Here is a 26,780-nt window from a genome sequence, read left to right on the forward strand (position 1 = left end):
CCTAAGGCAGTTGTCAGACACCATCACTGCACACGTCTGGCAGTTCAAAGTGTTACAATCTTGCCAATCTGCTTCGTCTTTGACCCTTTCCAGAAGTTAGCACTATTATTAGGATCAATTGATGAGATTATATGAATGCTCTCTGCTTCAGTAGTTAGATGTTCTCAGCCTTGGATTGGGTTAGATTGGCTATATTTGCCAGCCTAACTGGATGAAGAACACTCCTACAATCTCTTCTGCTGACTCTGCTGAGAGGGCAATAGGTTCTAGCAAAGAGGTGGTACTAGTAAGGGAAGAGGTAACATCTGAAACTGGCACAGCTGATTCTTCAGCAGTTACATGATCAATGGTCTGAATGCATGCTCTACACAAATTCTGTTCCTCAGGGAATAACCTAGTAATTCTGCTAATCCTGTTATGTAATTCTAATGATTCTCATAATGGTTGGAGAAAACTGCATTCATTCTGAAAAAGTTCCCTAATATCAAGGACATTTCTAGTAGGATGTAGCATTTTCAATATTTTTTAAACTGGATTTACTAAACTATTCAACAGACTTGAGAAGATTTATGAGGTCTACAGTTTTCCAGGGTAGGGATATAAGGTTGTCGTTTGAAGGAAAAAATTAGAAGCTTTGTTTTCATCTGTCTCATGCCTTTGCAGAACTTTCAGAGATCCATTATGTCATCAGGACAAATGCTAAAATCTTCACTCAGTCTAAAAGCTTTTGGTCTAACCTCTTTTCACATTGCAGAGATGGTCTTAATGTAGGAATACACAAAATGTGTTATATACAAAAAGAAGCATTTGCTTCATTTCCTGGCAATTCAGCTTGATCACTTAAAAGTAAAGTTAATTTTAATTTTTTATTATCTTTTTATTCTTTCTCCTTCCCTTTCTCTCCCTCCCTTTCTCCCTCTCTCTCTCTCCTTCTGTCTTACACTCCCCCTACCTTCTTTCTCTGTTTTTCTTCTGATTTAGAAGAAAATCAGGAATTTATCCCATAGAGCTATAAAATCAATAGTATTCATTTTGGGGAAGAAATTGGGTAAAAATAAAAAAGGGCATGAATTTCAGAATTTTGTTGAGTATTGTATTTCTGAACGTTGTGTGCTGAATGAACTGTTTTGATAAAATCTTCTAATTCAGATATTCAGTGCTAATCAAATACAAAGTATTTTTTGAATGTGATATGTGTTATCACTGGCAGAAAAAAGAATCATCTTTTGTTTGTACAGGAGAGTGTAAACGGCAGAATAGAAGTTTAACAATCTAAAGTTGATTTTGGCTAAACAAGTAGGCATTATTTTCCAGAAGATGGCACTCTGTTTCTGCAAATGCAATGTTTGAGTTTCATGGCTTAAAAGAATGCTCTTCCCCAGTCTATAAGAATGGTCTTTCTTAAAGCATAAAGCTAACTTGAGTCTGTTCGTGCTTTTTTGCATTTATATGCCATTGCATTATAAAATTCCTTTATTTGCTTAGCTTTTCATCACAAACTTGAATAATCATATATTATTCCTTCATTTTAAATATCTAATTTAAGCAATGCACATTAATGAGGGTTAAATTACTTAGTGGTTTAATTTCCACTTCCCATAAATTTAGAAAAAAAAATCTAGGATATGGAAGCTTTTCTGTCTTTGTGGGGAGGAAAGCAAAAAAATAAAGGCAAGAAAAAAAAAATCCCAGGCTACAACCTGTGATATGTTAAAAATTATATTTAGAAACTAAAGTTAGTGATGGTGTTTTAACAAGGTATTCAAAGTATTTTTATACATTTGATTTATACTATTTTCTTGATACAGTTTTTTCCCCTAGTTGACACTGACAGTGTCACTGACAAAATAAGTTAAACTGGTCTTTTGAATGACTGAGAATGATGGCATTCCCTTTTTTTCCTTCATGCCTTAGCAGAACTGTAAATAGGAAATCTATGTTGAAGCATAAATTATTCTTTTTCCTGACTTTTTCTCAAAAAAAAAACCCCAAAACAAGCAGGAAGCAATCCCATTTATAAAACTGGCAACACAGCTCTGATTTGCTTTACCAGTTGCACTTACTCTATTTGCTGATGATAAATATGCTAAGAAAGGGAACAAAACCTCTTTCTGTTGACAACATATAGTTATATGGATGTTTGTGCATTAAAAACTGTTTTATAAAACCAATTATGAACTATGTTTGTATGCTGACAGCTTAATTGTCTATGTATAGATTGAAAGTATATGTAGTTACTGAGTTTGTTCTGGTTTGGTATGATGCAAGAGGCAAGTAACAGAGGGTAAATGTATTTCATGTACAAAGGAACACTATGATTATTGTACTAGGGAGGTGCATCCCCATGAAGATCAATTAGATAAACATACAATTCTGTTTTTTTTTTCAGTAGATTGGAAGTATATGTGTAACATGAGCAGGGAATTGAATGAAAGCTGAATGCACATTGCAAATAATTTCAAAATGTTACAAATTTTTGAACTGAAACTAACTTGGAATTTATTATTAAATTCTCCAAACTGAAGCTGAACAGTCAGGTTACTGGGTCAAATCTGCGTTGTCATCCTGTGAGGGGTTTGTTTCTTACAGATACCTTTTGCACCTTCTGGGCTTTGCACAGCAGTCTAGCCTGTCTCTCCTCATCTGTCCCTTGCAACATGAGTCAACCATGCTTCTGCTCTGTGAGACTCTGTTGTTCTGCAAACCCTATCAGGGACTTTTCTGAGTGGGACATTCTGTATTTGTAATGGGCTCTGACAAAATTGTTCCTAGTGGAAATAGTCTGGGTACATCTTTGATTTCTGCTGTCCATTGTTGGGAGTATTCTTTGTTGTTATTGTCAGCAGTTCTTACAAGACCTCAGCAGATTGACTAGTCTGAAATTCTCCCTGCCAATCTCTTTGGTGTTTCTTATGGTTGGATATATCTGTGTCTTTTTTAATTTTAATCCTGGAAATGTGTTCAGTGCCGTGTGATTACAAGTGCAGACTCACTGGGCAGAGCAGAGGGGACCTAAGGGTTGAGTAACATTTCTAGTTAGCTCTGTTTCCATCTCACCTGTGGTCATTCTGGCCCCATTCAAATTCCAGGGAAATGCAGTCTAATTTAGGTGGTAAAGGAGAAGCTATGGCAGAAGCTGTGTTCCCAGATTTTGGGAGGTGGAGCAGGGGATTGGGATTTATCACTATCCATTTCCTGGCCAGGATTTTGTCATTATAGAACATTATGTATTGCAACATGAACGGGTTTGAATCAGTTCACAGTTAACAAGTCAGTTAATGTACTGGCACAAGCCAGAACTAGAACTGAACTAGAATAAATTCAGTCACAGATGAACCCAAGACCATACTGGAACTCAGTAGAAGCATTTGCTTGGTTTGACTTCCTCAGTCATAAATCTGCATAATTTCCTACTTTTCAATGTCTCTCTTGTTTTGCTCCCCAAACCCCATACTTGGTGAGCAAGATTAAAAAAATGTAATGATGATTAGGCTATAAATTGGTCATAAGGCATATTAAATGCTAGAACCTGATGTTCAGACAACTATATTTCTTTAAAGCTTCTTAGCTTGGCAACCTTTAGGTTTGCAAAATCTTTTGGTATTTTTATTAATTGAGATAACTTTCATCTTATGCAGTAGCTTTTCTAAGCATTTATATTCATTTAATTTGAGAGGTTAATTTGGAAAGCACTAGAAAGCACTAGAAAGAATTTGGAAAGCACTGTATGTCTTAATATATATTTTTCATCTACACAGTGTATAAATATAAGAAACCCAGTGTTTATCCAATAGTGTATCTTGACAGGCGTTATTCAGGTACCATTATAAAAAAAATATAATTTTTTTTATATTCTTAAAGCAAATATAACTTTTCATGTTTTGCTAGCAAAAATCTTTAAACATGTATTTAGTTAGTTAAACGTATAAGGATCAGAGAATACCTTTTTTCAGATCACATTACTAGTTAGTGTTGGTACTGAAGTGTCTGTTTCCTACATACAACTTTGCCATCTTAATACTTATAATCTCATGTATATATTTATATATTTTACATGGAAGAAAAGATAATTTTTTTTTGCATTGAACACTGATAGATGATTACCACTTAAAATGTGTGACTGCATTGTTGTCATAAATGTACACTTTTAAAAATCCATCAAGATGTTTCAGTTGTTCATGCTGCTTAATTACATAATCCAATTGAATAGCCAGTGTAAATTGATGTTGCTCCAACAGAATGATGGGTGTTGTGCTGTTTGATGAATTGATCCTGTTTTGAAAATTATTTTCAAAAATAATAGTTCATGTTTTGAAAAATTTATTTTAATAGCAACTGCCTAACTACTTTTCCAGTGAACCCTGGCAATGAAGAAGGTTAGTAAATTGTAACCCTGACAGTGGTTTGAGTAAAGCAGAATTTGAAATAAAGATTCATTTGCTTAAGACTTCCTGCAGTGCTGTGTGGTGATTTACTTGAGAAGGCATTAACATTTTTATCTGGAATAATTTCTTTTCCAGGACAAACATGTGCTGACAGTAGTAATAATAGACAAGATGTTGGAAAAACTGAGGAAGTGCAATGAATTTCTGGAGCTAATTCTCAAGGGACTTAATGAATACCTAGAGAAGAAGCGCTTGTTTTTCCCCAGATTCTTTTTTTTATCTAATGATGAACTCCTTGAGATTCTTTCAGAGACCAAAGATCCTACCCGGTACGGTAATATTTAATAGATGTACTTTTGACTCGCAGTGCATGCAGATAGTCTTGTCACATTGTTTCTCTGAGCCCAGAACTGTGGGGTTTTTTTTCTCTTCTCACTGACAGTTATGGTATAAGTATCTACTTGGTTAGATTTTCTGATAGGTGAACACAGAGTAATTTTTAATATGGGTAATTAAACTCAGTTGCGTTTTCTAAACTAGTAACCCTTCCATACGCTGGTTTTCAGAAGAATCAGAAGTCCATATAGTAATTCATGGTGAAGTTAACATACCTGATCTTTCCCAGTAGAAAACTGAATTATCAGATGGAACCTGCATACCGCTGATTTGAGTTTTACATTTTTAGGGGCAGTCCTAATTAAAGTATTTGAGAAGTTTTTTGCCATGTTTCAACTCTCTCTGGGATTTCTACTCCCCAACCTCATTCAGGGTTAAACTGCAAAAATTATAACTCAGTATAAGTCCTTCTTATACTGAAGGAATTATAAGTCCTTCTTATGTTGAGTGGAATTAACTCTACAAAGATTTGTGCAGAAGCGATCTTTTTAAGCAATATAGCCTTTGCTATAAGCAGCGGAACTGGGGTTTGATTCCCAGTATGCAGACTTGATTCCATGCAGTGAATGCAGTGCAAGGTCATGCAAAAATAAGAATGAAAATAAATAATAAAATGCCAGCTCAGTCACAGAGAAATATTCATACAGTGCAACGAAGAGGGCAAGAGATCTTGTGAGGAAAAAAAATCTTAAAGTTTTTTTTTTTTTATTTTTTACAAGCTATTGTGTTAAGGTTATTTGAGTAAAGCAACCAAGTATTTCTTAATGTTTACTATAGTTTGGTGGGAAGGCATAAATAATGGAATTTTATGTACTGTAGGTGGATTAACAGTTAAAGAAAGAATACTTGTTTATCCTTACTAGTTTATGTATTACAGACTATAAGTAATATTTTACATATTTAAACTGATCTTCAAAAAATACTGTGGTAGGCATCTTGCAGGGGGGTAGTACACAAGAATTATTGTTGAGGATAAACTTTTTTTAACAAACTTAAAATGATCATTTAATTAAATTATTCAGATTTTTTTTAAAAAAATAGATCATCTTTGGTAGTATTGGCAAGAAAAACATAGTCGGAAGCTGTTTAATACTAGTTTTGTTTTCTAGAGTGCAACCTCACTTGAAAAAGTGTTTTGAAGGAATTGCAAGAGTGGAATTTACTGATGTATTAGATATTACACACATTAAAAGTAGTGAAGGAGAGACTGTGGAACTCACAGAGACAATCTCAACATCAGAAGCTAGAGGTCAAGTTGAAAAATGGCTGGTTGAACTTGAGACGGCTATGCTGAAGTCTGTCCACAAGGTAACAAGTCCTAACCTCTTAATTTTCTAGGCTAATGTCATTCAGCATTGATTTCTTCAGTAAACACTGACATATACTGGAATCACTTTTTATTCTTTGCACCTAGCATGAACATTAAAACAATGAATTTAGTCTGTAAAGGTTATGTCTTTTTTTTAGTTCTGGTGTCAATTTCTGGTTGTAAAATTCTCTAAAATTCTTTAAATAGTGTAGTCAAAAACGTTTGCGCCAAGGATTCTTTTGCCAGAGATTGTTCTACGCTTGATGTCGTATTAAGGGACAAGTTTAAACTGAAAGATTGCCCATGGGTTTTTTTAATGTTCCTCTTAATTTATGACTACCTTAATCAAGACCCTTCACTCTTCTTTTCACATTGTATCATTCTAGCCTTTACAGCGTCTCATCAGTGTGTCGTATATTTATTAACCATCTCTGTCATCTTCTTTTTCGTGGCCCTTTTCAATGTCAAGTGAGGTAACTAAATGCACACATGCTTTCCCTGACACTGTCTTACAGTACAACAGTTTAATTATTGTAGTGGCATATCAGTACAGAAGAAACTGAATAACCCAATGCATTTGGTGCATATCAGACATGGACAAACTGAGCTGCGTGAATAAGAAATGGTTAAGCACCATTTGTCTGCATTTAGCCTTGACTACTTTTATAATGATCTAAACCAGATAGCATTTACATAGTTTTAATGTCAATACAGATACAGACACATTTTTCCCTCATAGATGTATTTTTTTTTTAATTGATGCTGTTGTGTGTATAAACTGTTAAAAGCAAAGAGGCTTGGAACTGCAAAACAAATGGCAGATTTTCACTCAGGTAGTTTATCCTGCTTGTCTGAGAGGCTATCTAAATTAATTGAGGAGTTTTTGATAATAAGACTTTATTCTTGCTTGGGTTTTGTTAATGGCAGGAAAATAACCTGTTGGTATAGACTGGAAGTTTTTTTTCCAGTGCAAGTTTTGATTTCATTGAGATTATCATTGAGTGGCGCTAGAACCGGGTTAGTCATTCTATTATTAGAAAATACACTTGAAGTTAGGTATAAGTTTAGGTATAAGTTTAAATATTATGATCTGCAAAATTAAAAGCTCTGGGTTTTTACTAGAATGAATAGATGAAAAAACTTTCAGTTTGGGATGTTAGTTCTAACTAAATTATATTTGTACTTATTTTCTAGTCATTGAGTGGCGCTAGAACCGGGTTAGTCATTCTATTATTAGAAAATACACTTGAAGTTAGGTATAAGTTTAGGTATAAGTTTAAATATTATGATCTGCAAAATTAAAAGCTCTGGGTTTTTACTAGAATGAATAGATGAAAAAACTTTCAGTTTGGGATGTTAGTTCTAACTAAATTATATTTGTACTTATTTTCTAGTTTCATTGTAGATGGAGCTAGAAAATTTTAAGTATCTGATGGCAAGAATCATTTTAGAATGTGTTGTGAAATCAGTTCTCAGAAATTTTGTGTGATCATTTCGTTCATATTATGACATTTTGGGGTTTTTTGAGCTTTGAGAGATCTGCTTGCAGGATGTCAGTATTATAGAGTTGAATTTGAGGCTCAATCTAGACCCTGATTTATTTTTTATTCTCAGTAATACAACCTAGCCTAAATTAATTCTAAAGCTGAACATTACCTGTTTTCACATGTAGTTAGAGTGTGCTTTTTCCTCTCTAGGTCATTGGGGATGCACTTGAAGCTTATCCGAAAACTCCACGTGTTAATTGGGTAAGAGAGTGGCCTGGACAAACAGTTCTTTGTGTATCCCAAACTTTCTGGACAATGCAAGTACAGATGTCTATTAGAAATGGCCAAATGGTAAGAATATTTTAAATTTAAATTTATGTCAAATTGATATAATTCAGTAGTAACTCAGACCTTTCGTAATAATGTTTTTGGATGAATAGGTGTTCAATATAATACTTAATCTTTTGAGTATCTACTTTAAAGATCTACCTGAAATGTGATCCTTGAAGACTTTGAAGTTAATATTTCCTTTTGGATATAAGCACCAATGCTTCTGCACTATGTCAGAGTGCAGTCTATTTAGCTCAACATGTAGATTACGCGTTTCTGTGAAAGCAGCCCAGTGGTGTATTCAGGTGGTATGGACCAGCATAACTGGTCCATAGACCAGTTTGTCTCTGGTTCAGAAGTCTAACTTAATTTCATTAACGTTTAGTGCTTTTTTTGAAGATGGGCTAGGACTAGCATTAGAAGATATATACCATCCTCACCCTTGTCAAATATTGAATATATATGCCTGACTGATACAGAATTTATAATCTATTAGCTAATGCTAGTGGGAATAAAGGTCCTTAAGGCATTGAATTAAGATTCAGGATATGTGTTCTGTAGAACCTTTCTTCTGTTTATCACTAAGGCTTAATGCTCTCACCTGTTGTATTTGGAAGTGTTCCAGAATTGCCACCATCAGATAAGGCAACTGGATTTTCATTCTCTGGTGTTTGGACAGAAAGAAACATCAAGTTTTTCACTTACACATAAAGTTATAACTTTGTGATACTTCATGATACTCTCTTCTTTTCATTCCTATTTTTTTCCAATGACATGGTATCAATTGAAAGAACTTCTACAGTATTGTATTTTTAGATTCTCCCCATCCATATATAGCTGAGCTGTACCACAAACACAAAGCTAAATCTAATCTTTAATCCAAACATGGAGCAGTATTTTAAGGCTGTGTAACACTTTCTGCTTATTCACAAGTTGAAGCAATGGCTCCTGGTAATAGTGGCTTTTTTGAGCAGCTGCACTTCCGACGTGCAAGAAAAAGAAGCTTCTGAGTGTCTTGGAAGAGGGAATTAAAGGAAGAAGAGGACTAATACAAGGAGTAAATCTTGCAAAAGATCGGGAAGATTTGAAAAGATTTGAAAATATTTTCTTTTCCCAGTAATAAAGGAGATCCTCAGTTTCCTGGGGAAAGAAATAATGCTTCTACATACTCTACACCATTTATCCTCAATTGGTGAAAGACTTTCAGGAAAGAGAGACAGGAATTCTAATCTTAGAGATTTTAGATTGGGGAAAAAAAAAAAAAAGCGCCAGCCAACCTCACCTTAATGAGTCTGTGGTTAATGTTGTTAGTGAATAAAAAAGGAAGTTAAGCAAGAGAGAAATTAATTTGCTTTTGGGAATGTTTGTTACAGAATTCTGAGAGTAGACAAAAGCTCTTGTTCTGGTCTGTATCAAGCCTTTTCTGTAGGTGGGCAGGTAGGGAAACCTGTCCTTTCTGTAGCTTTCACTCAAATTCTGTTGTAGTGGGAATTCTGCTCATCTGGCTTCAGCCCAAGAATCTTTGTTCTGCTGTGGAAAAGGGTTTGTATGTAGTGAAGTGGTGCAGAGGCATTTGTATCTCCTGACAATCTGTCACAAATCTGTGGCAGGGAGAAGAACTCTCAGTCTTACAGCCTTCAATATTCTTTCCCTTTGTCATTTCTATGTTGTATACTAAAGCATAAGAAACATGACAGACAATCAGTGACCACGTGAGAGGGCCAAGTACTGCATTCTGCCTGAAACACTTCAGTGTTTTCTGGGACAGGATGCCAATATCATTTAAGTCACTCATTAATATTAAATATGTGTTCACACATACATGCACATGCATACACACACATGCTCCTTTTCAAACATTCTTGAGTTAATTGTTTCCAACAAATAACTGTGTACATAAATCAAAGGTGCAAATTTCTTATTAAAACCAAATAATGAACTAAGATGCTGTATAAAAACAAAGGTGTTTCATAAATTTTGAGAGCATCGTCTTGTGGACCATGTGCATTCTCAGTGAATTACAGTCATATGGTCAGAAGGATAGCACCAAGGAATGTTACTGATATGGGAGTTGAGGACATATTCTGTGCCTCAACTGATATCTCACATTTGCTGAAGAAATCTTGGTGGTAAGCAAGTGGGTTATTATCTCTGACTTGAATGAGATATTTCAGATTTTGTCCTGGTCAGAACTTCTAATACAACACTGTAGAAATTGAACTGCTTTTGAACTCTGTGTTTACTGCTTTATTCTCATAAATAAAAATAAGTCATACTAAGCAGATGATTATCCAAACTTAATGTCTGGAAAATAACTAGCTGAGATGAGAGATCTCAAAATCATCATAATCTATTGAGGGTTACCAGTGCCAGTGTGTTTGGAGATGAACAGCAGGCTAGGAGGGAGAAAAATCTAAACCAGGCCTAGATAAGTTTTTTCTCCAGACAAATAGAAGCTATTCCTCTATAGAAACATGCTTTGTGGTGAATGTATTACTAAGGTTAATTCCCAGTTTTGTATTTCAATTCAGTAAGGCACTTCATCACATCTAAGTACTGTCATGATACAAATGCTTTCCTTAATCAGACCTTTCCTGTTTACCAGCAACTTATTAGCATGCAAGAAACTATCAATTACTGTGTAAAAGAAATGATTAAGCTAACTGAACACAGACTATAACCAAAAGTCAGTAAACTGAAAGATTGCAGAAAAATGCATTTTCTTGTTAACTTTTTTGAATTATAGATGTGTTACTGTTTCTAACTATTGTAGGATATAAAGGTGTTTTTTTAGTGTGATAGTGTCCCTTAACCACAGAAAGTGTATTATATACATGTAAGTAGATCTTTAAAACACGTGTGGCATTTTCCTTTTCTTAATGTGAAATATATAAAAAAATAAGGATTATTTCCTGTGTTCCAGGAAGAAAATAGTGTATGCTGTTTTGTTTCCCAGTATGTATCACTGATGTTTCACATACGGTTCTATAAAAGTAGGGGGGAAAAAAAACCCAACCCTCTATTGAACTACCAGTGAATGAAGGACATTGTACTACTATTACAGTGAGAAGGAACTTTTTAATGCAGAGAAATAAAAGTAATATAAGAAAAAATAATCGTGCCTTAGACTAGACATGCAACTTCTTAACTTTTAAAAATTTTTGCAGGCGCTAGAGGATTTTCTGGAACAGAATAATAGACAGATTGAGGACATTGTCACCTTGGTGCGAGGAAAGCTGTCTAAGCAGAATCGAGTGACTCTAGGAGCACTTGTTGTACTTGATGTTCATGCTAGGGATGTTCTTGCATCTCTAGTAAGCAAGAAAGTCAAAGATGAGAGTGACTTTGAATGGTTAAGTCAGCTTAGGTACTACTGGGAGGTAAGTGATACCTCTCAATCCTATTAGAAGCTAATTTCTGTTCACAGCTTTTCAATTTCTGCTTGCTTGCTGACACAGAGAATGGTTACACTACTGTGAGAATTTCTGCTGATAAGAGAATACCTATAACCAATCATTTTATGGATTGCTAACTAGAATGGCCAGTAGCCAGACACAACAGTTTTTAATTAAAATTACTTTTTTCATCACTGCTGAGTCTCAGTATATTTGCTGAATTTGTATGTGGGGGGAGGGGGGTTTGCATGTTACAGACAAAATTTGTTCACCCAGAGACTGTATTTTGATTTTCTGGTTCTGCAGGATAGAGAATGCTATAGGGATGACAATTTCCAGTTAGAGGTTTTAATCTGACTTGCCAATATTATTTTATTTGTGCATTACGTTTGTTGGCAAAATAATGTTTATACTGGATAGTGGTAGGATACAATATTTTACATTCATCAGGACAAGAGTTCTTGTGATACAGAAGACATTGCATGTGAAATTAAAAAAAATGTATATGTAGGGATCATACATTGCCGTATCAGAGTCATCAGATTGACCACAACTACGGCTATCGTTCATGATTACTTCTGTTTACCTTTTAGAAATTCCGTTAACTTTCTAAGTAGCCACACAAGACAATTTTATTCTGCAATATGGTTAGTAGGATCTTTTTCTATATAACAGTTAATGTAAAAAATGGTCTTTTTGTGTCGATACTTTAGTATCTATTAATTGGCAATTTTTTTTTTTTTTTGTTTGAGTCACGTTGAAAGTAGTGTCTTAGAGCAATCAGTAGTTTGCCATGTAGTTGTCTCTAACAGCATCAGGCCTGTTTAGGAACTAGAGAAATAGTGTTGAGTTGTGGGTGTGGGGTTTTTAAAAATTATTTATTTAATCTATAAAATTAATGCCTTGTTTCTTAGGAAGGGCATCTACAAACAAAGATGATCAATGCTGGACTGAGGTATGGATATGAATATCTTGGCAATACCCCTAGGCTGGTTATTACTCCACTTACAGACAGATGCTACAGGTAAAACTGCAAGTTACTAAATGTACTGTATTAGCAAGAATTTATTTAGTTGAGATATTTTAATTAGTCCTGAGAATAGATGACTCCAGAATTGTATTTTTCATGTTCTAATAGGCATAATTAGAACAGGATACATTTCTTTTGGTGGAATAGAATTGGTGCTGTATGAATATTTTAATTTAAATTTGTGATAAATTTGTGACACTATAATTAGTGATAAATTACAAGAGGATTTAGATTTAGAAAGTGGAAAGTAAACTATTCTCTGCTGTGAACTTCTAGTAAACTTCCTACATTACTACACATTTGTAAACTACAGCTGGCCAGAAGCAAGTAAACTGTACCTTCATAGGAAAATGCAGACATGAAACAAATTTTTAAAAGTTTCTGGTGAAAATTAGACCAGATGGAAAAATAGCATAAAACTTTGTACAATTTATTTTTTGTTCTATCATTTTATTTTCAGAACCCTATTTGGTGCGTTACACCTACATCTTGGAGGTGCCCCTGAAGGTCCTGCTGGAACTGGAAAAACAGAAACTACAAAAGATTTAGCAAAGGCTGTAGCTAAACAGTGTGTGGTTTTCAATTGTTCTGATGGATTGGATTACCTTGCATTAGGAAAATTTTTTAAGGTTTGGATAAATCTTGAGGATCGTATTCTCAATTACATTAAAGCCCTTCAATTATTTTGGCACTTGAAGTGGTCTTAAGGTATTGTAAATGTATCCTTCTCCACTTCCAGGCTGCTATATAATGCTAGTATTGTGCAGATAGGTCTTACCATAAGTAAGAATCCAACCGAGATATCAAAATGTTTTTTCTGTGCTTTGAAAATGAGATATTCCATAATGATTTTATTTGCTTTAAATAGGCAACATAGATGCCATTTCAATGAGTACATTTTTAATAGCTGATTGCAAATTTTAGGGGACTTGAGGTTTAATCTAAACTCTAAATAAGCTGGTAAGAGTCATTATATTATACAAATCAAGCATATATTCATTTCGATATTAGCCTGAGTAGACAGCTCTGTATTATGAAAATCTATCCTGAATGGACACGTGTGTCTTATAGCCCAGTGTCCTGGTTTGGGCTGGAATGGTACAAAAATAGAGCAAGTATGCTTTCCTCCCTGGCATTATTCTTACCTTCTGAGTCAGAGGTAGCAATGCGATTTGTCTTCAAATTTCAACATGATGGTAGTTCACCAAAATAAGCTAAATTAAGAGCTTTTATTTAGAATGATGAAAGCAAAATTCTGTGTCTTAAATGGGAATTTTAGAATTACTGTTAACAAAGCATGAGGTGTCATCAAAAGACTACCAGTGCTGCAGAGATGGTACAGTAGCATTTGGGGAGCATATCTCAGAAAAGACCTATGAATTAACCAGAACTATAGGAAAAAAGAATCATCCTTTAATTGCACCTTAGGTAACGTGATATGCCGTAAGATGCCGTAAGCAAATGGTTAATTTTAGCCTTGCAGAAGTCCTTATATTGCCTTTTTTCACTGTGAATCCTGTTAGCATAGATGCAAAAGAAGAGTAGGTTTTTTGGAGGCTTGTTTAGTGCTGAAATCTTCCCTCTTGTTCAGTTGGAAAATACTTACTATAAACGTAAAACATGCAAAATGTGTGTATTTGATAGGCACTTTGCATATGACAGAAGAATTAGGATTTTGGATTAGTTTGTACAAGTTTTTTGTCTTTTTTTTTTTTTTTTTTTTGGACTGCTATTTATAGTTGGCTCAGTTAATTCACATACTGCCCAGTACAGCTCTAGATGTTTAGTTAGTCTTAGAAAACCTTAAAGTTCCAATTTACATAAACTGCACTAGCCAAAGCTGTTGTGTTTTGTTTGTTTTGTTGTAAAGACTGCTGTATGATGCAATTGAGAATGAAGTCTAAAAGGAGCAGGGTCCAAAACCTTGAATACTGATTAAAACTCCATAGGAAGACCAATGCTATTCTCAGAAAACTGTTAGAAATGAAGTAGTTTTCTGTAGTGTCAATGAAAAGTAATAGCCAAGTTCAAAACACAGTAGTGCTGAATTTTTAAAGGAAGAAGTCCCATGATGACTCATTAGATCAAATTACTGCTACTCAGTTGTATCTTCTTTGAATATAGTTAAAGCGATACCCATTGGTGTTATTGGAGGGTTAGGTCCACAACCATCCTCAAAAATGGAAACTGCCTTCTGCAGAGGTTTTGACTGAAGAAGCATGTGACTTTTATTTATATGCATCTTTTGCAGCTGAAGGTAGGTTAACACTGACGGCTTTTGAAACTGTTAGCAAATATTTGTCCCATCTGGTTGAGACAAACTGTAAATAAATGCTAAAAAGAGTGAGGAAAACAAAAGGGAATAGAAAACAATGTCAGAATACTAAATAAAATCAGATAATGCAAAACTACTTAGTAATTACTTGGGGAGGGGGTCCTTTTAGTTTCTATTCATATTAATCATAGTAATTCTAAGAGTTAAGAATGAAGAAAATAAGAAATCTTCCCTTGTTCAGTTGGAAAATACTTACTATAAACGTAAAACATGCAAAATGTGTATTTGATAGGCACTTTGCATATGACAGAAGAATTAGGATTTTGGATTAGTTTGTACAAGTTTTTTGTCTTTTTTTTTTTTTTTACAAACAAACTTAGGTTTTAAATTTCTGTAATTCTTTTTGAAACAAATTCTGTCTGGAGTGATTTTGTTTAGAAGTTAGTGCTCTGGATCATGGATAGAAGTCCTTTCTTTGCACATATTTGATAGGCACTTTGCATATGACAGAAGAATTAGGATTTTGGATTAGTTTGTACAAGTTTTTTGTCTTTTTTTTTTTTTTTACAAACAAACTTAGGTTTTAAATTTCTGTAATTCTTTTTGAAACAAATTCTGTCTGGAGTGATTTTGTTTAGAAGTTAGTGCTCTGGATCATGGATAGAAGTCCTTTCTTTGCACATTAAAAGTTTCTCTTATTGCAGAATTATTTTGATCAGCATGTCCAAAATAAGTAGTTACCTATTAATTAGTCATATTTCTGTCTCTTCCAGGGTTTGTTGTCTTGTGGGGCATGGGCTTGCTTTGATGAATTCAACAGGATTGATTTGGAAGTACTCTCTGTGGTTGCTCAGCAGATTTTTACTATCCAAAGAGGTAACCTGTTATTTTAATCATACCTTTCACTTACATATGACAAAGAATAAAGATGCCACAAAACCTGCCCAGCAATGACATTAGTTTTTATTTCTCCATAGGCATTAATTCAGGATCTGATTTAATAGTATTTGAAGGAACTGAACTAAAACTGAACCCTACATGTGCTGTCTTCATTACCATGAATCCTGGTTATGCTGGGCGTTCAGAGCTTCCTGATAATCTTAAGGTATTATAACACTTGTCATTTTATTACTTTTAATAGCTAATAGAGAAAGTAAAAAAAGAAATCACTTTTTGTCAAATATAGAATTTATTATGAATATTTAATATTGGTTACCTTCTGGTTTTTATTACACTAGTGTAAAAATCATTTTCTCTCAGAAGAAGAAGAAATTAAAAAGGATAATGAGACTGAAGAATGGGAATAAACTGAATTTTAAAATGTCAGGAAGTGGTTCAAGGTCTGACTGACAGGATAAAAAAAATGAAAGTTTAACAAAAACCCCACAACTTTGTGTTTCTTGGCTAAGCACCTGAAAGTTCAAAAATTAAAAGGAACACTTTATAGTGTACAAGCAGTGAATAATATCTTAATATTGAATAAAAATGTGGGTTTTTTATTAATTTCTGTTTTTTCTGACAAATTGATCTGGTTTGATCTGAAGGGACTTGTGGTGTTTTTAATGTAAGAGATTTCTATTCTGTTTAAGTTTATTATTGAGTGATTGTTATCAGAGTGCTACATCGTTTCTTACCCTTTAAATACATTTGTCCTGTGTCCATAGAAAGAAAAGGAAATCTGAGCAAATATATTGACAAATTAATAAAAACGTAGAAAAGTACAGTCTTTGTAAATATTTCCCAGAACTGTCTGGGAAGTTTACTCACTAACACATAGTATGAATAAAAGATTCAAAAATACTACTTGTATAGATGAAAGAGGATAGTTTAAAAAACTTTCTGGTAGAACATGAAAAGTAGTGAAAGTTTTGTCTGTTTGAAAGTATTCTGATGCTTGTTTGGTAGAACAATGGTAAAATTGAAGCATAGGCTGCAGCTAGACAATGCTAGTACGAGTCTGACAGCATCAACTTATTTGTGGTAGTTGTATTGCACTCCCCTATTCCTTCTAGAGCTTGTGGTGTTTTATGTGTTTTTGTTGTTAATCTTGGACGAAGACCACCTACAACCATGAATTGTCACAATGGAAAATATTTCTAAGTGTTTATGGAAAACATTTAAATATATTGTTAAATATATTGTAGTCATAATCATGATAGTTAAATTTAATTGGCTGTCACTGTATTAATGAAATAATGAAGAAAAATAGTATTTTATGTAATTGTAGAAAAAAGTTGTGTATAATAATGTGGTATAATTTTTTTCTGATGCGATTTTTTATATATATGTTTAATAGGCTCTCTTTAGAACAGTAGCTATGATGGTTCCTGATTATGCCATGATTGCAGAGATTGTTCTGTATTCTTGTGGTTTTGTTACTGCTCGACCTTTATCTGTAAAGATTGTAGCTACGTATCGTCTGTGTTCAGAGCAGTTGTCTTCTCAGCACCATTATGATTATGGAATGAGAGCTGTGAAGTCAGTACTCACTGCTGCTGGCAACCTGAAGGTAAATGATTTTTTGAATTTTCTTTGTTATTGGATAACTTAGTAATGTGTCCGTTTCGTAACAGAAGGTACACTATTCTACATAATGGCAAGTAGCTGTTTACAATTTCATCCTGTGATACCTGTGAAAATGAAAAGGGTTTGTATTAGGGCATAAGCTGAGGAAAGTCAAGAGAGAAAGCTACCGGGCCATTCACCACACCACTTGTGACTGAATGACAGGCCTATTAAGTGTGCTGATTATCTTTCAAGAATTCTAGTTAAATGCAAATTTACTGAGTTGTTTGGCATGTTGGCCACTGCTTTGCTCTGCTTTTCTCACCAGGTTCAGATGCTTTTGCCATAATATGTGAATACTTTCCAGTAACACGCTAGCTAATACCTGCCACGTGTGACTTTGATCACTCTTTTATCTTTAAGAAAAAAGGTGTAGGATGTAGTATTTTGTTTTGGCTTGCATTGTGGATGAACAAATACATTTTACTAAGAAACTAAGCTGTTTTATTAATTCAGTTATTTTTATTTAGGTAGACTAGTATAACTTATAATTCTCTTCTATTCCAATTTTTTTTCAACCTATAGTCCTACTATTACAAAAAAACCCTACAAAACCTGAAATCAGTAACTGAGCTATGTATTGTGGCTAAAAGGCACTTTTTTTTTTTTTTTTTTTTTTTTTTTTATTATAACCTGGGAGAGAGATCTATATGCAAGCTTTTAAAATTTCCACTTTGCTGAAGGCAGAAGTGTTATGTCAAAGTAGGGAAAATTATCCTTCTCGGGAAGAAAAAGGAATACATCTTAGAAAGCAAAAAATCAATGGTTTAGGAAAAAATGTCATACCAAATTTATAGTAACACCCATCACTGGACATAAACTAAAGTGAAATTGGCCTGACTACAGAAACTTACCAAGGTGCAAACACCTTGATATGAATGTATAAACATACATCCAGAACATACGTTGTTATCGGTGGACCTGAACCTGCCAAAATAATTACATAGATGCACAACAGGAACTGTTCAGTAAAACAGGCAAGTTAAACATCTGGTTTTTTGAAACTATAAAAATTAACATTATTTTTTATATTTTTTTAGCTGAAATATCCATTGGAAGATGAAGAAATTTTGCTCCTTAGATCCATTACTGATGTCAACCTGCCTAAATTCTTGTCTCATGATTTACCACTTTTTGAGGTAGAAAACATAAAGATTTTTAGTAATGTGAAGAGCTCGCTAAAAATACTAATGGATAAAAATATTATATATAACAGGTTTATCAGAGAGGTGGACCAAAGACTTTTTTAATCTAGCCTGTAATTATTTTAAAACTTAGGCTTAACTGTTCCTTCCTAGCAAATATAGCGAGCATTGGGGTTTTGATAGTTTAGACCAATGAAAGTTTCTGCCAAGTCTACCACTTGAAATGGTAACATACTTTTTTTATATAGTGTATTCAAGATTTCAGAGTACCTTGTAAGTATTCTTATGAAATAGGTAGGTATTAATACTCTCCTTTTTATAAGAGAAAATTTGGATCTTCATTTAAAATGTGCAAAACAGTAAATAGACTAAATGGCCCACGTTCGTTCTAGTCCTGAGTTGATCAGTATGGAACTGAGCTGGAGAACATGCTCTGTTACTTGCTCCCCTGATTTACAGGATGCACTAACACAGTCAGTCTGTGTTCTAATTTGTGCCAAACCAGGACAGACTTCTAACCTGTTACTGCAGAATATATGTGTTTAATATACCTCTGATTGAACCAGACATGCCCAACACAAACGTGAGCTGTCAACTTCATTAGGAAAAGTTTGCAATCTTCTTTGGTAGCTGTGAGCTTTGTGTCCTGTTAGAAAAAGAAAGGATCTGGGCTGGTGTATGTAGATGTTTGGAAACTGTGAAAACATTGTCCTCCGTGTGTACCTTTTAAACTTTAGTTGAAAGATCTTATGTGGAAAAAAAAAATGTTTCTTCATATACAGCCATGGGAATTTGTGTGCAATTATACACTCACAACATCAAAAACTCTTACGAGTTGTTTTGGATAGTAATAGGTATGTTTTAGCAGTCATATTAGTTGCAATTGTATTTTCAGTACATAATACTTATTTTTGTGTAATTTTATAATGCAATAAAATGAGGTAGTTTCTGTAAGAAAACATCCATGAAGGTAATATGGAAGCTCTTTCCTTTAGGAATTTTAAGAAAAAGCCTTAGAAATCCGATGCACAGAAAAGGTAATGGCCTTGACCAAAGTTAAATGAAAACATAATGAATTAGAAACTGAACATATGTCTCTGGACACTGTTACTCTAATCTAATTAAAATTCTGCCTAAATTACACACTTGTTCCTGAAAACAAGTAATGAGTATGAAGGGGGATTTCATGTTTTCATACGTTTTGAAGTAGTGGAGATAAATTTAGAGAAGTTGTCTGGGAAAATTGAAGCAACTTCTCTATTTGTTTCTCTAAGTTTCAGTCTTTAAGAATAAGAATAGCAATGTTAAGAATTTAGTATACAGAAATTAACTAATTAATTAACTAAATTAAAATTAATTAAGTATATTTATGAAGTAATACTATACTTTTTCACTTTCATAGAATAACAAATGTATGTTGCTTTAGAGATGAAATAGCCTTGCACATACTAATACTTTGCTTGTTGACATATCCCAAAACCAGGAAAAAATTTATAAGTGGAAGCTAGGAAGTATCACATTATCGACTTGTAAACAGCAAAAGAAGGCTAAGAAACACAATTAAAGTAGATGATTATGTCAGTACAGAACAGGTGCATGTTACAAGGAAAAACACTGACAAATGAGCATGATGCCACAATGTCATTAGTAATTAATTATCCATTGTGGGACAGATTTAAGAGTCAACAGTAAGTTAGGCCTAGAGTATGTGGGAACTGTAATAGTTTAATTCTGTTAGTTCTGGAATAAAGTAGCTTTGTTTGACATTCTTATCAGATACAGAAAGAATTATAAAAAGTTTTAAGTTCAGCAGTAGTAATGTAATTTAAAATTTTAAATGTGATTTTAAAATTTAAGAATTATTTCCATTTTTATTATGAGAAATATTAATGTCTTCTCCCATTTTTTATATCACTCTTGAGAGAAATGGGGAAACACCCACGTCCTCCCTCATTAATTTACATTTTGCTGGTTTTGCCTTCATTGTTCAGGTCTCCAGTGTAGTCAGATACACAGTAACTCTTCTGTGTTTATGTAGGAACATGCAAATGATACATGCTTCCTCTATCTTGTTTCGCTCAAAACTCTGCTTGACTGTTTTAAATTATAGTCTGTCCAGATTTTTGAATCTTGATTTTTAACACTTAAAAAAAGATTTTCCTTTAATACTATCCTGTAGTATATTGCCTATCATAAAGTCTCTGTGCCCTATTAATGGGTTTGTTTATAAAATTGATCCTGCTCTGTTGTGGAGAAGACACTTTTGCCCAGCAGTACAACTTATTCTGTGATACTAAATGATTTATTTTAATATGGTATTCCTCCATTTCCCCGTATTTATGTCATCTATTTTGTAAGAAGGAAATGATTAATAGATTTTTTTTTTCTCACTCATCTTAGTTATAAAATAGTAGCAAGCAGAGAAAGACCACACTCTAGCACAAGTGTATGAATCTTTAATTCTTTAACAGAGAGTGTGGAGAAAAAGTGCAGGAGATGAATGACCAATGGAAATTTCACATCAGTTGTGTTTCAGACAAGAAAAGCTGCTCACCTTGTACACAGCTTGATATTTCTTCTTGGGAAATATGATTATTTTAATTGGAAAAGCCCTGGTTTTGTCATAGTCATTGTAAAACTTGTCCCTGGTAGCACAGAACATTAAACATGTATTTTAATTCACTTTAATAAAACAAACACTTTAAAGTCAGGATGTGATATGCTCATTAACATGTTAACAGTGGAATCTAACAGTGCTAAATGAAAACCAAGGCACACAGTAGAAGGAAACCAACATACATAGTAACAGGAAAAATGTTAAAATAATGCAATTCTAAGTTCACCAATAATTGCTGTCACTGTCATTTCTAAAGGATATGTTTTATTTTGAATGTTTTTTTCAGTAATCTTTGCTTTCCGAGTTGATACTGCAGTTCTAATTGAAATGATAGCCGAGATATTCTTTTTCTCATTTGTTATGTCTTCAGTTTATTCTGTATCTTTCTTGTTTTGTTGTAAGCAGAACCGCAGTATCTTTGCTTTTAAATTTAGATTTCAGTTAATTATTTTTCAGTTATTGAGGAAAAAAGTTAAAAGCTTTCTCCGTTTCCTAACCGCAAGTTTTATAAACTAGTTTAATAAAAGCTAATGTTTATCAGGAAAGAATATGCTTAAAAAGTTAATCCCTTCTCCATGTGCCCAGGTAAACATGAAAAAGTTACATGAAATAAATATCAGTCAAAATTAAAAAGTCAGAATTTTGGCTCAGACAAGGGTGACATGTGAAATTCATAATTATTTTATTTTAGTCAAAATAGATATTAGTCTACCTAGTGTTAACAAAGGGTTGATTGCATGAGTTTCAAACCAAATTACTGTGAAAATAAGTGTACTTTCCAATTGTTTGGATAGGGTATTACTTCTGATTTGTTTCCTGGTATGAAGCTACCAAAACCAGACTACAGTGACCTATTGGAAGCCATCAAAACAAACTGTGATGCTATGAATTTGCAAATGACTGATGTATTTACTATGAAGATCCTGCAGATATACGAGATGATGATTGTGCGTCATGGCTTTATGATAGTTGGAGAGCCTTTTGGGGGAAAAACATGTGCATATCGAGTTCTGGCAGGAGCATTGGGAGACATATGTGAGAAGGTATCTAAACATTTTTATAAATATTTCTGGTGAAAACTATTTTCAAACAAATTTTATACACATATTTTAGTATTTATACTGAATACAGAATTCACTTCAAGGAACTTAAAAGTATAAGGAAAAGCTAAAGAATTTGATTGAGAAGCTGTACTTCCAAACTTACATGAGATAGGATATACACATTTCATGCAGTTCTATACATGGCATTTTCTCTAAATTCTTTCATTGGATTGGACAAGGAATGAGTTAGCTACTTGAAATTTTATGATAAACTGTTCCTTGTGAAAGCTTTATACCAGATTTCCAACTTATTCACAAGAGCTACTGAACTCTCTTTTAACAGAGATTATTCAGTTTAGAACTACACCAAACAATGGATCTGCTTCATAAACTTATACAAAGTTTTGAAGATTTTCTGATAAGAATATAATAAACCCATGTAAACCCAGAAACTAAATAGTCTCAAATTTTGATTATTTTTGAAACCAGGGTATTTCAATTTTTCAGACAAATTTTGGATCTGAAACAAATCCAAGATCTGTTCTGCTAAATAACTTCTTACCTGATATAGGAGAAGTGGGTAATAATTGTTACCTGTGGAACGTTGAAGTGGTCCAGTAGTATAGCCATACCAAATCTTGCTCAAATTCAAGCCATCAAAATATTTATGTTTCATATGGGATCGCTGGAATCCTGCCACTTGGGCTGTGGAGGCTTTTGCAGAGTAATCTAATCATAGTTACTGTCTTTCATATTCTGTGCTCTGAGGACCTCTAGATTCAGTCTAGTCTGATCTGCTAGGATGGAATGTAAACCCAGTACAAGGCACTTTTTTAGCTGTTTCTGAAATGAAGTGTTTAGGATTTGAGACTTGAGAGGTGACTGGCCCACTCAGTGAACTCCAGGCACCTCCAGAGAAAAATAGTAATAACCATGAAGCATAAGTGATCTTCAGGACACTGAATTTCTTCAGGCTGGCTGACTGGAAACATGCAACCAACCACCTTAGCAAAATTGTTTCATTTCCTTAATGGTGATCTTCAGGCAGGCACCTTGTATTTTTGTGCAGATATCAGCAAGACTAGACTGGCTAGACTTTTACATTGGTATTGCTATCAGACAGAACTCTACTCTTACGATCTTTTATTAAAAACTGTTACTTATTTGCTTCCTATATTATAGATTAAATTGTGAAGCTTTTGCTTTAGGTATGTAGGAGAAATTCTGTTCCTGCCAGTGGCTCTGGTAAAACAATATTTAACTTTCTGCTTTTCCTTTTAATTCAGTGAATCATTGTCCACTCCTTCCCTTTTTTGTTAAGGAAAAAAGTTATGTGGTAGAGTAAGAAATTTTTATCTAATGATTTTCTTCCTGTTACCTCAGCTTCTCAGTCAACTCTAATCATTAATTTAATGGCCATCAGACCTACTGGAGCTCCCCCGCCAAAAAAACCCCCCTGGTATCAAACTAATCAACACAACTTCATTTTGATTATGATAACAATTGCTTTTTTGGAGGATTTTTACTATCTTGAAGAAAATCTCCGTGATCTGAACCGATTCGTGTTTAGTTCTGGGAACTCTAGCAGCTGTATTGGGACTATATCAGAATTTTGTAACTGGGGGGCATTGTGATGAGTAAGAGGAGAAGGAGAGATTTGTGATGAATGAGGTAAGAAGCTGCTAACAGAAATAATATAAAAGAAAATTGTAATGTACTTGCAAATCTTGAAGATTGTAAATCTAAATTTTTGTCATTGCAACTATTTTAATTTTTTAGCTGGGCAACTGTGACAACGTTGCTGTACCCAGTGTTTGTTTTTTTTTTTTTAAATTGTATTTTTGTCATGCTTGTGTGTTTGCTGTTCACGTAGCTTATAACTCTTTCCAAGAAGATGTTATCCATTTTCCCCTTTCTTTAAATATTGCATTTCCCTCTGAATATTCATGAAGGGAATCAAAGAAAGATTATGTGTATCTGTGGGAGGAAGTCAGAACAGGCATGAAATGATGCCAAACTCCTGATTTCTCAGTTCAAGTTCATAAACAATAGGCCTGCTTTTGGAAGGAAAGAGGTTCTTTTCTTGAATCAGGGATACATGTTTCTTATATTTTAAGGCTGTAGTAAGTAGGTGTTCAAATGAGTGTTTGCAGTTTGTCACTTTTGCTTGTAGCTCATTCCTATAGAACAGTGGTTTTCAGCCACCTGATCTCTGTTGTGTGCAGTATTAAATGTCATATTTTGTCACAAGGAAAGAAGAAAGAATCAACTGAATTTTAATCAAAAAGTAAAATTAGGTATCTTTACATGGTTTATGTAAAAAAAAAAAAAAAAAAAAAAAAAAAAAAAAAAAAAAAAAAAAAAAAAAAAAAAAAAAAAAAAAAAAAAAAAAAAAAAAAAAAAAAAAAAAAAAAAAAAAAACCCCAAAATCCAAACCAACTTTGTAATGTCATTTTGACATCAATCTCAGAAATTTACCAAGGCAGTCATATTTATTCCTTCAACATGGGAAAAATGGGATAGAGAGACGAAAGGGCTTGACCTGTTGTAATTCCTGTAAGTGTAAGAATAGAACTTGCGTCTCTTGATTGACTGCCTAATTTCCAGTTCACTAACATTAAAAACTAAAAACGAAGAATTCTGTTTTCATTTATCAAGCCACTGTTCAGTATTAAAATTAGACTTCCAACTACATATGATAAAGTTGGGATAATTGTCTTTAGACACTTGTAAACCATCTTTAAAATGTAATATGTGTAATGTCTTTCCTGCTGTAAACTGATGAAATTTTTATGACGATTTAATAATACATAACTGTAAAATTCAAAATAAAACAAATAGCATAATAAATTGCATGTTTGGTGTTAACAGATTTTATTACTTTTGTGTGTTCAGGGGCTGATGGAAGAAAACAAAGTTCAGATCACTGTTTTAAATCCCAAATCCATAACAATGGGTCAGCTCTATGGACAATTTGATCCAGTGTCACATGAATGGTCAGATGGCATCCTAGCAGTGAGTTTCAGAGCATTTGCTTCTTCCCCAGTAAGTGCTTAAAAGGCTTAGAGCATTTTGGGAAATGACTTTTCCATTTATACGTTTTAGTTTTTAATTCCATGTTGTTTGCACAACCATTGTAGGATTCGTATGCTTAATCATTTGAATGCAGAGACTGCAGTTTGGCTTGGTTGTAGCATGCTCCGTGCAAAGTACTTTTTGGATGCTGGTGAATTAAGATTTGTGTTTCAAAAGTCCTTATGTGAAGATAAAAGGGTTTGTTTGTTTGTTTGCGTATGTTATTAAATATTCATTTATTTATCTTTCTACCATATCTTGTCTAATTATGGCCCAGATCTGTGCTGTTTATGTATACAGGCATTTTGATGTTTATTTTGGAAGAAACTGCTATCTTAGTGTGGCTTATGGCTGACCTTCCATTGAAGTCCATTGAAATATTTTCACTGAGTATAATAAAAGGTGTATCTACCTGACAGACACTTTACTTTTTGCTAGTGATTGCAGTATTAGACTCTTTGCCCCTATAAGCTTAAATAAACTAATAGTATACTGAAGTTGATCAGTGCAAAGTTCACCATCTCTAATAACATTTGCAGAACTGCACCACTGCTTTGTATTTTCCTATAAGAAATATGATTAATACCTATGACTATTTGCTTATATTGTAAAAAGCCAGACATATTACGTTTAGATATTACCATATTCCTTAAATTAGTCCTATTGACTTCCATGGTAAGTGTGCAGTAGGTATTACTGATGAGTAGTAACTTGTATTAACGGTCTCACTCTGTCATATGTCAAAGTATTTGAATTTGTTGCAGTTTGACAGAAGCAACGTACTGCATTGCAAGTATAACTGAAAGAAACCAGTCAAAGATATTAACCTTCTATAGTTAACTACAGTATATGCTTTAAAGTTATAAAACTAAATTGTGAATATAGATTGTGATTTCAGAAACTGCTTGTGAACACAACTCTGTACTCCAAGTATTTTCAGTTATTTTTTGTGGAAAATAACTTTAGATCTAAAATATTTATTTTACAGTAAACATAATAAAACAAATTGCAAATATTTGATTAAAAATATTTTCTGCAAACCAGACTCCAGATAGGAAATGGCTGGTTTTTGATGGACCAGTGGATGCAGTATGGATTGAGAATATGAATACTGTGCTTGACGATAATAAAAAGTTATGCCTTATGAGTGGAGAGATCATCAAAATGTCACAGCAAATGAGCCTTATTTTTGAACCAATGGATTTAGAAGTTGCTTCTCCTGCTACTGTAAGTACCTGTCTTTGAAAGACTGATTACAAATGTTTTTCATTATTGTGATATATATTCTAATTTTTAAAAAATATACTTAACTGAGAGTAGTAATTATGAGTTTGTTATTTCATTGATATATGTTTAAAGTAGAGAACATTGTTTTTCTTGTTTAAATTTTTCATAGTCTTACAATATGATGTGAAAAATGACATGTTTACATATGTAATGTAAATTGCATATACAGAAGACCCTGTAACTGTTTAGAGTCTGGCCCTTGCAAGTGCCTGACAAGAAAAATGAAATAATTCATGTGCAAATCTTTAATTTCCCAGACAAATTCTGGTAAAACCAACAATCACTGCATTTCTGGTACCTGTCTATATCTATCACACCTATTTTCTTCTAATGGCACTTTGTGGAATGCAAAAATTTTCTCCTGAATATGAATAGAGGTTCAGATAATAATATAAACAGAACAAAATATCTGCATAGTCATATTGGGAAGGAATTTTTAAT

The 26,780-nt window shown here is 33.5% G+C and overlaps 1 protein-coding gene across 1 annotated transcript in view; it reads left to right on the plus strand.

Annotated features, from left to right (window-relative positions):
• The window catches only part of DNAH7 (dynein axonemal heavy chain 7), a 144,438-nt gene that overhangs the window by 35,691 nt on the left and 81,967 nt on the right, over positions 1-26,780 (plus strand). The window contains 13 exon segments of the mRNA XM_019473492.1: positions 4,521-4,714; positions 5,891-6,089; positions 7,788-7,928; positions 11,075-11,287; positions 12,217-12,326; positions 12,793-12,961; positions 15,381-15,483; positions 15,585-15,712; positions 16,904-17,116; positions 18,213-18,311; positions 21,729-21,977; positions 24,873-25,022; positions 26,097-26,279. Coding sequence (XP_019329037.1) covers positions 4,521-4,714; positions 5,891-6,089; positions 7,788-7,928; positions 11,075-11,287; positions 12,217-12,326; positions 12,793-12,961; positions 15,381-15,483; positions 15,585-15,712; positions 16,904-17,116; positions 18,213-18,311; positions 21,729-21,977; positions 24,873-25,022; positions 26,097-26,279 — 2,151 coding nt within the window.

The sequence above is a fragment of the Aptenodytes forsteri genome, unplaced genomic scaffold (assembly GCF_000699145.1).
Source record: "Aptenodytes forsteri isolate BGI_AS27 unplaced genomic scaffold, ASM69914v1 Scaffold183, whole genome shotgun sequence".
Classification (NCBI taxonomy): domain Eukaryota; kingdom Metazoa; phylum Chordata; class Aves; order Sphenisciformes; family Spheniscidae; genus Aptenodytes; species Aptenodytes forsteri.